Raw genomic sequence first — 14,899 nt, 5'->3', positions numbered from 1 at the left:
ATGATCCTAGGAGCTAAGTTGTCTGGGGCTTTATGCCCCTGGCAGGGTCACCGATGGCAAACAGATCCTAGGAGAGGGACCAGACAAAGCAAAGAAACACAATTGAATCTCGTTTTTGCTTGCCCGGACACGGGTCACCGGTGCCGCACTTTGGAGCCAGGCCCGGAGTTGGGCCTCGATGGCGAGGCTTCCAACCATGGGGCCCGGCCGGGCACATCCCAAAAAGGCAACGTAGGTTCCCAGGGGGTTGGGTGCTATGTGATCTGGGCAGCGGCTGAAGGCGGGGACCTTGGTGGCCCGATCCTCGGCTAGAGAATCTGACTCTAGCGTTGTGGAACGTCACCTCTCTGGCAGGGAAAGAGAAATTCGAGTAATTATGACTGGACATCGACCAAACTAGAACTGGGAGTGGCAATAAACGCTTTTTCACTATCTGCCAAACTGCTGCTTGTTGTGAAGTGAGTTAAGACGAGTTTACTGCCACCCTACAGCCCTCATATCCCCAATTTTCGCCGGCAAGACAAAGCAAAAATTCGGCCGAGTCACGGCTCAAGGGCTGGGCATTGTTAAAAAACTCACGATTCAATTTGATTTCAATTCAATTCAATACTGATTCTTCAGGATGCAATTCGATTGGATTTGTTATTGATTTCAATGCTCTGATACCGATTCAGTAAGAAGTAGAAATATACACATCATTAAAGAGTACATTTTGACAATTTTGAAGTTTTTGGTTCTGTGTAAAACATGTCTATTAAGCAATACTGAAAATGAACATTTGCATGTACAGTAACTTATTCGCCCATATGGAGTACATGCGTAAACACATGATGACAGCTCTGTATTGAAAAAGTATATTTATACTTAAACAACATTTCTTTACTTATTAGGGTTAGGGTTGCTATTATTATTACCTAATTAAGTAGCATGTTGGCGGCATTGTGAGGCAATTGTCGCAATGCCGCAAACATGCTACTTTCTACGTCAAACCCCATTCATCATCCCTGTGTGGCTTCTGTTTCAGGGCTCTAGACTGCAGAATATTTGACGCTAATTCCCGCTGATTAGAAATTAAATACCTGTAATTTCTCGTGTATAATGTGCACCCCCAAAGTTGAGCTCAAAATTCTGGAAAACCCTTCTTTGTATAACGCATTTTTACAATGCATGATTTCGCTTCTACCCATATGATCGAAGTAAAAGTATTATCTTTATTTGTTTTAGTTTTTTTCAAAGAATCATTCTGAAGTTAAGCACTTTATTTGAACACGTAATACTTTCTTTTTTATTTACTTGCTCTTATTTTGAAATTCACAGCCCTACTTTCATTTAGTATATTAAAAAACACACACTTGTGCTCATATGTTTGATTACCCAGGCAGAATTTGTAAGATGGGTACAATTCTTTCAAGAAAACATGAAGGACCAGGTGAAACATTTAATTTTATTTTAATGGGAGTCAAATTAAACAGTCCAGCATTTCAGAAAAGCATTTCTCATTAAACAAAAGATAACCATAAAGAAATTAATGGTTCTTCAGTCATTGTCACGTTTTGGGTTTTTGAAGGCAAGCCAGAAACGTGAAGGACCCAAGTGCAGGGAAGCAACGCAGTCGTGCAGGAGTATCAAAAAACAACAAAAACAAAGGAAAACAACGATCATGTAAAAATCTAAATACTAAATTAAAAAAGTCCAAAATCTCACAGAGCATCAAAGAAACACTTGAGTAAACCCAAAACAAGACATGAGTGGTGAAATAACTGAGCGACAGAACTGGCAACTATGATGTGACACAGACAGAGACAATGACACTTAGACCGCTTATATCTCGAAAAACCCGTAACTCGGGTCACTCGTATCTCAAGGCACCACTGTGCAGTATATTGCTTACCTTATTTAAAGATTCAGTGTTTCTGTTGGTTTCATGAGACTGTGCTGGCCTGCTTTTGGGGACAATGGTGTATAAAATCAATGTTATCCAAGAACATTTTGATGCTCTTTTCCTTAGGAATGTTTTGTTCTCAGCCTGGTCTTTCGAGGCCCACAGGAATGTGTGAGGCCGGATATTATTGTCCCGCTGGATCAACCACCTCAAACTCTTCTGCGTATCAGGTTATTTCATTTATTTATTTATTTTATAAAACGTAACACAGTGGTCTTATACAGTATGTTATATGTCCTTGCCCACATCAACAAAATAATTATTGATATTTACGTCCCATTTCATTTAATATGAAAATCTCTGTCCTGGGGGGAATCTAATCTCCAGACATTATTTCCACTCTTCTCAGTGATGACCCCTTTCCCTTTTTCATGTTGTTACATTAGCTTTCCGTCAAGCGCACTATCAAATTAAATGTCAGATTTGTTTACAACACATGAGTAAATGACAAGAAAAGTCATATTTCACAATATTACTATTATTATACATGTATCATCAGGCATTTTCAGGAAGTGATGCTGGCAGTGTATATTATTTAAGCACAGCCATTTTGTGTGCTACAGTACATCAATATATTCTAAACTGCTTTTGCTCTTCCTCAGAGTAATTCTACCAGAAGCCCTCTTTGTCCCTCTGGCTACTATTGCCCCGCTGCAACGGAAAATCCAATTCCGTGCCCTGCAGGTTCTCTATCCATCTTCCCAGGTCTAAAGAGGGTTGAGGACTGTCCCCCTTGCCCTCCTGGACAGTTTTGTGATAGACAGCTTTCTGATGCTCTCCCATGTCATGCTGGGTAAACATCTCTTAAATGTTCTCTTTTCTGCTCACTCTGTCCTCTGCAGATGAATGGCGACATATTTTCCGGGCCTTAATATATAATTTAGACAAATATCTTTCTGAATGTTTTCCTCACAATTTGCCTCTAACCTTAAAAGGGAGACAATGTTTAGCTCTTTTCTATTCTCTGGAAACGATTGCAAATTACTCTTCTTTCAAATGCAAAGTACTCTCATTTGTCCCTCTCACCTAAAATAATGAAGCTAAGCCTACTTATAAACTTATTTGGACGTACAATTACAACTTGGAGAACTTAAACTCACAATCCACACTCTCATGTAACTAAATAAGGTAACCAAAAGAAATCTCCACACCGCTGCAGAAAGGCATTCAGCAGAACAAAGGCCTCCGCCAAGGAGCAAAAATTGTGATTCATGGCAAGAAACAAAAACAGTTTATAACACACTGGACCCGGGAATGCTGCCCTCCCATCTTGTGCCATGTATTTATGTTGGTGTTGCTTGGTCTTGCCATTGTAGAGGTCACTGCACGCCTCGCTCTAAAACACCTGTTGGTAGCAAATCTGGCCCTTTGTTATATCTGCCAGGAAAAGAAGAGCCCCTACACTTGATTATGAGGAAACATTTGACGGAATGTGGCGGCTCCTTACGTTGCCAGAGCACACAGAGAACAATACACGCACGCTCGGGGAGAACACACAAACTCCACACAGGAATGCCAGAGCCGAGAGAACCTCAGAAATGTGAGGTGGGCATGCTAACCACTAGTACATCATGCTGCATATTTGGAATATTATTCAGTTAAAACAATAACACTCGTTAAACACTTTAAACTTTAATGATAAATGAAAAGTAAACAGTGAAATTCACGTCGCTGATACCACCTCACACATATCGAGACGCTAACGTAGCAATCGCCACTCAGTGCTACTCCTTTCTAAAAAGCATAGACAATTCAAATCAAAGGTTGGTACTTTCTGAAAGTCCTATCAAGCTAACTAAGATGGGCCAAAACTAGAAGTAAAAACCTAACAAAATAAAGCTGATAACATGGCTTATCATCGTCACTTTAGTTCTGTTACCCACATGAATAATTAAGCAATATATGTCGTACTGTCTATCATCACGGCTGTGATTCGGTTGTAGGCCTGAGGCCGCAAGCGTACATCAGTGCTACAAGTGCCATTTATTAGTTAATAGTAGTAAGTGACAACAAATTATGATTTGTTTGTTTATTTAAACAGTTTCGTTAATCGCGGAGTTGGCTGTGAATGCGACATGCTAAGTAGTCTGTGCGTCAGCGTCAACATTGACAGAAAAATGAAACAAATAAAGCTTGTTTTACTGTTTCACCTATATGGAGCTAGTTGGACCATTAATCCACTTCACGTCAAGTTCCATTGCGCTATTACATCATTTTGTGGACAAGGTTACACAAAGTAGTTTGGGAACACAAAATTAAGCTAACTGCCTCCCTTGTTAGCCACAAGGGAGGCTGTGGCTCAGTTGATAGAGCAGGTCGTCCAGTGACAGCCACTTCAAACCCTGGCTCCGACTGTCTTTACGCCGAAGTGTCCTTGGGCAAGACACTGAACCCTAATTTGCTCCAAGTGGGCCTGGCAACGCGTTGCACGGCAGCAGCTGCCCATTTGTGTATGAATGTGTGTGAATGGGTGAATATGAGGCTTTGTAAAGCGCTTTGGGCACTGTGATGGTGTAGATAAAGCACTATTTAAGTGCAGTCTATATACCATTTTTCATTAACTTGTTGGCCGAGTGTCTGCTTTTGTTTGTACGTGTCATTTAATCACATGAGCAAACCTGCAGATTTGTGGTGACATCTCCAGACTTTGTTCCCTGCCTTTGTCCTTATCTGACAACCATTTATTTAAATCAAATATTATTTCTGGAGATATGGCCATCTTTGTGCTGCAAAGTTTTAATAAGCCACAGTAATGTTAGATAACCGCTGATCGTTGATGTAAGCCAAAGTAACAGTTGAGAACACCTGTGAGGCGCAGTTATATGTGAAGTTAAAAGTCCTTGTTGTCTAATAATGTGTAATGTTTGGGGTATCGATGTACTTCAAAATGCAATTCATTTCTAATATGACCTACATGTTGTCTCTGCTTCTGCAATCAGGTACGTTTGCCTTGGTGGTAGTCCCAGTCCCACACCGTCTGACAGTTCCCATGGCTACCGGTGCCCTGCTGGCCACGGCTGTCCTGTTGGCTCAGCCACAGCGCTGCCATGTGAGCCTGGCACTTACAGCCCAGCTTCCGGAGCTGCCGAGTGCATTGTATGCCCCAGAGGAATGATGTGCTCCTCCTCAGCCACCCTGGAGCCTGCTGTCTGCCCACTCGGTGCGCTGGAGTCCAATATAAGTCAGATCATTATTTGTTGTCTCTGGGCAGATTTATCAACACTATATCAACTCTGTAGGTCACTATTGTCCTGTTGGAACAGCCCTGCCTCAACCTTGCCCTTTAGGGACTTTCAACAATCAGAAAGGTGCACACTCACACTCAGTCTGCATAGCCTGTCCGCCTGGATTGTACTGCAGCACATATGGTGCTTCATCACCGCAAGGTGCCTAATTTAGCCCCGGCCTACAGTATATTAGCAAAAACAATTGTTTTTGTACCATTCATGCAGTCTAAAAAAATAACAGACAGACGGGATGATTTATAATTCCCTTTGGATTGTGTCTAGGTTCTTGTTTACAAGGCTATTTCTGCCAAAGTGGAGCCGTGGGACCAACTCCACAAAACTCTGATAACTTCTCCAAGAATGGGCCATGCCCTGCAGGTCATTACTGCCCAACAGGGTGCCTCTCTCCAATTCCTTGCCCTCTTGGCAGCATCCGCAACACTACTGGTAACCATAAAGTTTTGACAGCATCTTTGTTGTTATATCCTTACCGGTATCAAATGTAAAACAACAACAACAACAACATGTTACTGTTTTTTTTAGATTCAAGTATGTTTTCCCTGTGTGTTGTTCTCCCTTAGGAGGTGTGTCACTGGAGAGCTGCTCTACTTGTCCTGCAGGTCACTATTGTTCTGCTGAGGGTCTCTCCAGCTCAAGTGGGCCCTGTGCGGCCGGTTTCTTTTGCCCTTATGACTTCTTTTCGACCACTCCTTATTCCTTCCTGTGTCCCAAGGTAAGTCTATTCATTGAATCTTCTGTCTGCCCTTAATTGTTGTTTTGCTGTGCAATAGTACAGTTTTTCCCAATCTTTATTAACCCAAGGCACTCATTTTACATTAGAAAAATATCATGGCACAACCCAAATAAAACATTTAAAATAATTATGATCTCATCTCAATTTTCTCACAGATTTAATTACTCAGTGTGAAATCTTTGCCTGTTTAATTGAACACAAAGCTGATATGCTCATAGGAAGCCATGACTTACTCTGTTGTATGATTGGCAGCAGGTGGATACACAGGTTTACTGTAACTTCTGCCAGCTAATGGAAGAGCATTTAATTGTTCTGCCTGTCACTGTACATCGCTGGCATAGATACAGCAGCTAAACAAGGATATACAGCGTTGCCTTAAGATGCGAGTGACTCAACTTACGAGTTTTTTCAAGATACAAACTGCCATTTTTATGCTTTGACTTAAGAGCACAAGCTTGAAATATGTGCTGTAAGGTGGCAGTGAACTCAACTCACTTTACAACAAGCAGCAGTTTGGCAGACAAAATTAGTTAGAAATTCTTCCAAAAAGAGGTTTGAAGCTGGTTATTGCCACTCCCAGTGGAAGTTTACAGTCAAACTAAACATTAAAACATTCATCCATCCATCCATTTTCCTTACCGCTTATCCTCACTAGGGTCGCGGGCTGCTGGAGCCTATCCCAGCCATCTTCGGCCAGGAGGGGGGGTACACCCTGAAGCGGTTGCCAGCCAATCGCAGTGCACATAGAAACAAACAACCATTCGCACTCACATTCACACCTACGGGTAATTTAGATTCCTCAATCAACCTACCACGCATGTTTTGGGGATGTGGGAGGAAACCGGAGTACCCGGAGAAAACCCACTCAGGCACAGGGAAAACATGCAAACTCCACACAGGCGGGACCGGGACACAAATGGTGGAGCAACATGTAGACAGATAATATTAACAATACTCACAAGCTTATATTCTTCAACCTCTGTGAAGAATGACTAATATTCGTGCTAAGGAGTTGTGACGTCTCCTCCGTCTCCATGTATACCCATATGTCTGTATTGTACTGACCCCAGGTGGCCAAGGCTTGCACACCAAAAGGAGCAGCACAGTGACCATTGAATTGAAGCAAAAAGTGTAACAAAAGCAGTTTCTTTACATACAATGTAATTGTCATTACTGTATGCTTTTTTACAATATAATAAACAGTGCCGTGAAAAAGTATTGGCTCCCTTTTCACTTTCTTGTATTTTTTCCTAGTTTCCCCACTTTAATGTTTAAGATCATAAAAAAAAAAATTTACATAAGAAAAATATAACCCAAGTGATATTAAAATGCTGTTTTACAATGGTGATTAGTTTTATTAAGAAAAAAAAAAAAACTATTCTAGTTACCTGGCCCTCTGTGCAAATAATGGACCATCCTCAGCAGCAACAACTGAGATCAAGCGTTTTTTATGACTGGCAATGAGTCACTGTGCCACCCTTTGATATCTCTGTGGAGATATTTTGGCCCACGCTTCCATGCAGAACTGTTTGAATTCAGCAAAAATTGATGGTTTTCGAGCATGAACAGCCTTTTTCAGGTCATGCCACTGCATTTAAATTTTTTTAAGCCATTCAGAAGTTGACTTGCTGGTGGGTTTTGCATCATTATCCTGCTGCAGAACTCATGTCCGCTTCACCTTGAGGTCACAAACTGATGGCTGAACATTCTCCTTCCGGATTTTCTATTAAAGAGCAGAATTCATGGTTACATCAACCACAGCAAGTTGTTCAGGTCCTGAACGTACGAAACAGCCCAAGACCATCACACGACCACCACCCTGTTTGACTGTTGGTTGGATGTTCTTTTACTGAAATGTTGTGCTTCATTTACACCAGATCTCATGAGACACACACCTTCCAAAAAGCTCAACTTTCATCCATATAATATTTTCACAAAAGTCTTGGGAATCATTCAGATGTATTTTTGCAAAAGTAAGACAAGCCTTTATTTATTTTTTTGGTCAACAGTGGTTTTCGCCATGGAATGCTGCCATGGATGCCATTTTTGCCCTGTCTCTTCCGTATTGATGTGTCACAAACAGTGACCTAACTTATCCCTCCTGGATGGGTCATTGCTGTTCTCTTAGGCAAATCTTTGTAGGCCTGCCACTCCTGGGAAGGTTTACCCCTGTTTCATGTTTTCTCCATGTGAGGATAATGGCTCTCCCTATGGTTTGCTGAAATCCTAAAGCTTTAGAAACCCTTTCCAGACTGGTAGATGTCAATTACTTTATTTCTCGACTGTTTTGGAATTCCTTTGTTTTTAGATCCATTGTCGGACTTGTTGTTGACGCAAGATTCTGTTTCAAGTGATTTATTGATTGAACAGGTCTGGAGGTAATCAGGCTTTGGTGTGATGAGTGAAAATTTACCAAAAATTGTGATTAGCCACAATTAATTAATGATTTAACAAGTGGGGTAATTACTTTTTCACACAGGGCCAAATAACTTAAAATATTTTTTTCCCTTAATAAATGAAATCATTTAAAAAGAGCATTTTAAGTTCACTGGCTATATTTGTTTGATGTTCACATTTGTATGATTATACTAAACATTAAAGTGGGGAAACTAAAGAAAAAATACCAATACTGTTTCACAGCCCTGTGTGTCTGTATATATATACAGTGGGTACGGAAAGTATTCAGACCCCCTTAAATCTTTCACTCTTTTTTTATATTGCAGCCGTTTGCTAAAATCATTTAAGTTCAATCTTTTCCACATCACTCCATATTGACAGAAAAAAACAGAATTGTTAAAATTTTAGCAGATTTATTAAAAAAGAAAAACTGAAATATCACACAGCCATAAGTATTCAGACCATTTGCTCAGTATTTAGTAGAAGCAGCCTTTTGAGTCTTTTTGGGAATGATGCAATGATGGATGGTGAACATTGGTAGGCAGCCATTTTCAGGTCTTTCCAGAGATCCTCAATTAGGTTTAAGTCAGGGAGTTGTTCTGAAGCCACTCCTTCGGTATTTTAGCTGTGTGCTTAGGGTCATTGTCTTGTTTGAAGTTGAACCTTCGGCCCAGTCTGAGGTTCTGAGCACTCTGGAGAAGGTTTTCGTCCAGGATATCCCTGTACTTGGCCGCATTCATCTTTCCTTCGATTGCAACCAGTCGTCCTGTCCCTGCAGCTGAGTACCACACCCACAGCATGATGCTGCCACCACCATGCTTCACTGTTGGGACTGTATTGGACAGGTGATGAGCAGTGCCTGGTTTTCCCCTCACATGCCACTTAGAATTAAGGCCAACAATTTCTATCTTGGTCTCATCAGACCAGAGAATCTTATTCCTCACCATCTTGGGGTCCTTCTGTTTTTTTTTTTTTTTTTTTGGCAAACTCCATACGGGCTTTCATGTCTCTTGCATCTTTCTTGTGTCCGTCGAGAAACTCTGCCATAAAGCCCCGATTGGTGAAGGGTTGCAGTAATGGCTGAATTTCTAGAACTTTTGCCCATCTCCTGACTGCATCTTTGGAGCTCAGCCACAGCCTCTTTGGTTTCGTCTTTACCGCTCTCACCAAGGCTCTTCTCCCCCAATTGCTCCATTTGGCTGGATGGCATGCTCTAGGAAGGGTTCCAGTCGTTCCAAACGTCTTCCATTTAAGGATTATAGAGGCCACTGTGCTCTTAGGAACCTGAAGTGCAGCAGAAATCTTTTTGTAACCTTGGCCAGATCTGTGCCTTGCCACAATTCTGTATCTGAGCTCTTCAGGCATTTCCTTTGAGGTCATGATTCTCATTTGCTATGACATGCATTGTGAGCTGTAAGGCCTTATATAGACAGGGGTGTGGCTTTCCTAATCAAGTCCAATCTGTATAATCAAACACACCTGGACTCCAATGAAGGTGTAGAACCATCTTAAGGATGATCAGAAGAAATGGACAGCACCTGAGTTAAATATGTGTGTCACAACAAAGGGTCTGAATATTTTTATGGTTGTGTGATATTTCAGTTCTTTTTTAGTAAATCAGCAAAAACGTAAACAACTGTTTTTTTTCTGTCAATATGGGGTGCTGTGTGTACATTAATGAGGAAAAAAATGAACTTAAATTATTTTAACAAATGGCTGCAATGTAACAAAGAGTGAAAAATATAAGGGGTTCTGACAACTTTCCGTACCCACTATATAAGATAAAATTTTACACCTGAGACTATGAATTCAACAATGTCATTTTACACATTTACGATACCATTTTATAATTTAGACTATGTGAGTTCCAGGATGTACATGTCATGGGAACAATAAGTCCCGACCTGGGAAAAATGAGTCTCTGCAATTTATCATCACGGAATACAGATACAATAATATATATTGTACATCACGGTTTTGCTTCACGGTCCTGCTACCGGTATATTGCAGATTTTTGTTACAGATGTAATTTTATTAATTTTTTATTTACATTTTTTATACTGTTTGTACAATATTTTCGTGTTATCCGTTGCTCTTGCTCTCTCTCAGTATATTACATGTGTTTAGGCCTGTTATGAGAGCAAATTTTTTAGGACGATCTATTTTCACAAAAACTATCACGACAAACGATAGTATCATTGATGTTTTTATGCCACTGACCAATACAATGATATTATTGCATAAAAATTTTATTGCATCCTTTTTAAGAACAATTAACTTTTAATTCTAATTCTAAGAATAATGAACATTGATATTGTAATGTAGAATATCCATCGATCCGTCCATCCATTTTCTGTCCGTCCGTCCACTTCTCCTCACTAGGGTCGCGGGCATGCTGGAGCCTATCCCAGCTAATAAATAAAATATCTTAGATGAAAAATAAAAATAAAACAGACTCAGGCTCTGTTCACAAAAAGTGCACTTTTAAAATTTGGCACAGAGGTAAAACAGTTATTAATGCCTTAACAGCCAATATACTGCCAATCAAGTTTTCAGTTGATTAAGAAAAAGTGCCAAGTAGCAACATTAATATCACAATAAGTAGATGAAAGCAACCTGTTTTGATTCAAGATGTGTACTACTTTTTAAAAGTCTGCGGCCTGTCTTTAAACACTGCTTTGTTCAATAGCTACGTCTCTTTACAATAGTAACGCCATACTGTATATGATGTGAGCATATGCGCGCCATATTCACGTTTGCATTTGCATTGTTGGGCAAAGGGTTGCATAACTGCAAGCTGACAGGAAACAGGAGATGTCCCAATGTATTTTTGGTTCCCAGCTGAATAAATTGGGTGGAATGGATTTTGTCACTTTGAGGTTTCGAAGTTGTGTAGTCTTTTTTGTGCATTCAAATTTGACATACCAGCTCGTTGGTGTTAACGGGATGGCCGCGTTCATCTGGCTTAAATCCAAAATGTTACCACATTGTCGCAGTGGCATTAGGCTTTGGAACTAATTCCATTTGTGTCACTCAAATTTCTGTAACTGCAGCTACCAGCTCGCCGTCAGAAAACTTAGCTATGTGTACGCGAGCGCCCACATTTGAAATGTACATGCGCGCACACATGCGCACAGACACACACGCAGTCAATCAGGCAGTGGGTCCTCACCCTTCATTATTTTTGATTGGTTTAGAGACCACGATGAAACCCATCGTGTGTCTGCTTTCAGATATTAGGGCACAAATGCGACCAAATTAGTCACGCTCTAGAGTCCTGTCTCGTCCCAAATTAATTTATATGCTGAATTTCCAGCACCACCCCAGAGTACTAAGCCATGCGTCAGAAGACGCAGATTGATCATATTTTATGCGTCCCTGCTCATTTTTGTGGGTCTTAGACACAGGACGCACATCAATCTATTAATTTCAATGTGGAAAGACGATTTGAGATCCGATTGTTTTGAGTTATGAGCGTGGCCAGGAATGAATTAATCTCGAATATCAAGGTACTGCTGTATGGCCGAGCCAGGCTCCTCACCCCTATATAGCATATGCAACACCCACTAGCATAGGCCAGCCCACCTATTATCTTTCTATACTTGACCACAGGATGCCAGCATGGCGCCTATATTCATTCGCAAAGTTTTGCATATTATGGGTCAAAATCAATGCTGATTTTGAAAAATATGGCTGACACAACCAACCTTAAAGCAAAACTCTAAGTCTACTGATAAGCATAGGGGAGAATAGCACGATATATTAATCAGGGTCATAGTCCTTAATTGCATTATTTCATTGTCATTTGGCTCTGAAACTTCTGTTAGTCTTGATAAGCAAATTCTGCAGGAAGTGTAATTATGTTATTGAGACTATTTGCACTGTTTTAAATGCCATCTATGGTTCTCTCCAAGGGCCACTTCTGCCCACTAGGTTCTCCCCTAGCCCTGCCATGCCCCAGAGGAGAGTATCAGCCAAATCCGGGCTCAAACAATTGCATCCCCTGTCAACCTGGCTTCTTTTGTGAGGAGGCCATTGTAGGCGAGTCTCAGATCTGCCCACCGCATTCATTCTGCCCAGCAGGTAAATTAAAAACCGTGTTGCGAATGTGTCGGAGGGTAAAACATATTTTTAAGTCAAGTTGATAATTACCATGTAATAACCCCCTATTGACTCATTTCCTTTCAGGTACTATGGTACCACATACATGCCCCAATGGGTCATACAGTGATCCAACCAAAGGAGGACTACAGGATGCCAGAGAGTGTTCACCCTGTCCCCCAGGGAGGTTTTGCAGGTAAAAAAAATAAAAAAATAAATCTTTGTACAGCTCATGAAGACAGCATTTTTGCATGCCCAGGCAGTCAGCTGTGTGCATGTGCACCTGTCACACTCACGTGACACGACCTCCTGTCAGGCAGTCCGTGATCATTGGCAAGATATGAGCACAGATGCACTCGTAACACGCCTGCCGACAGGGAAATAATCATGTTTCTGCTTTGCTTACACTCACTGCCAGCACAATGTGGGTGTACTGCCTCAGCCCACAGCCAATTTAACACCTTAGTATGCACGTCTATAATGAGTTGACCATGGGAGCTGAAAACTGTGAGAACTTAAAAAAATCACATTGGTAGAATAATGCATGTGCTATTAAGTGCCTTAAAAAAATTCTGCCCATCTCTATTCTCTGCTTTAGTAATTCCCAACCACTGTGTTGGGGCACAGTGGTTGGTTGTCAGGAGAGATAAAATTATCCATTCTAATTGGTCCCAAAAAATATATTATTTTGACTTTATTAAAGCTTTAAAAGTTTGTCTGCCATAGAGTACCAAATGAAACTCAGTCTCACAGATTTTATTTCTTTCTTCAATTGCTGCGATTATATCAGCTTAGTGTTGAACTATAAAGGTCCAGATTTAAGTAATGTAAATTTGTGAGTAAATTTTAAATTGAGAACATCATTATTTCAGTATTTATACTTTTTGTTACATTTTTGTTTATTGATTATAATGTAAAATATGTGCCTTGGCTCATAAATGTTGGGAAACACAGCTCTATATGGACAAAAGTACTGTAATTTCTTGTGTATAATGTGCACCAATGTATAATACACACCCCCAAAGTTGACCTCAAAATCCTGGAAAACCCTTCTACCTATGTATAATGTTTTGTTTCTACCCATATGATCAAAACATGAAGTATTATCTGTATTTTGTTAGTTTTTTCAAAGAATTATTCTGAAGCTAAGCACTTTATTTGAACACATAATACTTTATTTTTATTTACTTGCTCTTATTTTGAAATTCACAGCCTTATTATTATTTTGGAAAATGAGAGAACACACAGTTGTGCTCATATGTTCGATTACCCAGGCAGAATTTGTAAGATGTGTACAATTATTTAAAGAAAACATGAAGGACCAGGCGAAACACATTTAACTTTATTTTAATGGGATTCAAATTAAACTGTCAAGAATTTCAGAAAAGCATTATCATTAAACAAAACATAACCATAAATAAATTAATGATGGTCATCAGTCGTATTAAAGAAAAAAAAAAATAAATAAATAACAAAACAAAAAAATATATATATATATATATATATATTTCACAAATTCCGCGTGGGTATTTAAACTTATGTGCACAACTGTACATATATGCAGTCCTATGTACCACTGTCATATTGGAATGAAAGTATGGTGGCATACATTTATAAAATGTGAAAGTCTTTTTCATTTTCCCCTATACCTATGTATAATGCACGCTATTGACTTTTGACAATTTTTTGGGTAAAAAAAATGCACATTATACACAAGAAATTATGATATTGAGAACTTGTCCAAATTTACATTTATGGACGTAGTTGTCATGCCGAAACAGAAAAGGACTTTCTCAAAAAAATTTCACACAAACTTGGTAGAATGCAATTATTATAATGTATTGTTAAGATGAGGAATTACTATTAAAAAGGAAATTGAGGGATCTCAAACAACCCTTGATTTATTCATAAATTGATCAGATGTGTCCCAAGACATTTAGATCTAGATCAGGGGTCGCCAAACTTTTTGAAACTAAGAGCTACTTCTTGAGTACTGATTAATGCGAAGGGCTACCAGTTTGAATGAAATTCTGAAATGAAAAAAGGCTCCAAATACCTTAATTATATGTTATTATTACTAATGAACCATTTTAATCTATTTACATTTTCAAATGATCAGTTTTACAACATTGCTAAAAAAATCAGAATGTCCCATCACTGGTGAGCTATTTTCAAAACAGGCCCGTAGGCTGCCCATGTGGTCCCTCGTGGCTACCTGTTGCCCGTGGGCACCATGCTGATCTACAATATAAAGTATATGTACAGTATTTCTGCATGTTCTTCCTTCTAACAGAGCTGGTAGGATACAAGGCACATGTGCTGCCGGGTATCTTTGCGTTTCTGGGAGTGCAGATTTCACCCCTCAGGGACCAATACCTAACCTGACCCTGTGTCAGTGGGGTCTGCAGTGTGCTGGACCATGTCCACCAGGTACCACTTCGATTCATATAAAGAAATAAGGCTATGGCTGTGAAATAT

At 39.9% G+C, this 14,899-nt stretch overlaps 1 protein-coding gene across 1 annotated transcript in view; it reads left to right on the top strand.

Moving 5' to 3' along the window:
* Positions 1-14,899, top strand: part of si:ch211-286b4.4 (uncharacterized) — a 108,498-nt gene that overhangs the window by 68,366 nt on the left and 25,233 nt on the right. The window contains exons 67-75 of the mRNA XM_061781112.1: positions 2,009-2,112; positions 2,545-2,735; positions 4,882-5,102; positions 5,182-5,328; positions 5,452-5,616; positions 5,751-5,902; positions 12,235-12,403; positions 12,509-12,617; positions 14,715-14,851. Coding sequence (XP_061637096.1) covers positions 2,009-2,112; positions 2,545-2,735; positions 4,882-5,102; positions 5,182-5,328; positions 5,452-5,616; positions 5,751-5,902; positions 12,235-12,403; positions 12,509-12,617; positions 14,715-14,851 — 1,395 coding nt within the window. The remainder of the gene's footprint in view (positions 1-2,008; positions 2,113-2,544; positions 2,736-4,881; positions 5,103-5,181; positions 5,329-5,451; positions 5,617-5,750; positions 5,903-12,234; positions 12,404-12,508; positions 12,618-14,714; positions 14,852-14,899) is intronic.

This window comes from Phyllopteryx taeniolatus, chromosome 8 (genome assembly GCF_024500385.1).
Source record: "Phyllopteryx taeniolatus isolate TA_2022b chromosome 8, UOR_Ptae_1.2, whole genome shotgun sequence".
NCBI classification, from domain to species: Eukaryota; Metazoa; Chordata; class Actinopteri; order Syngnathiformes; family Syngnathidae; genus Phyllopteryx; species Phyllopteryx taeniolatus.
This window is presented reverse-complemented; position numbering and strand designations above follow the sequence as displayed.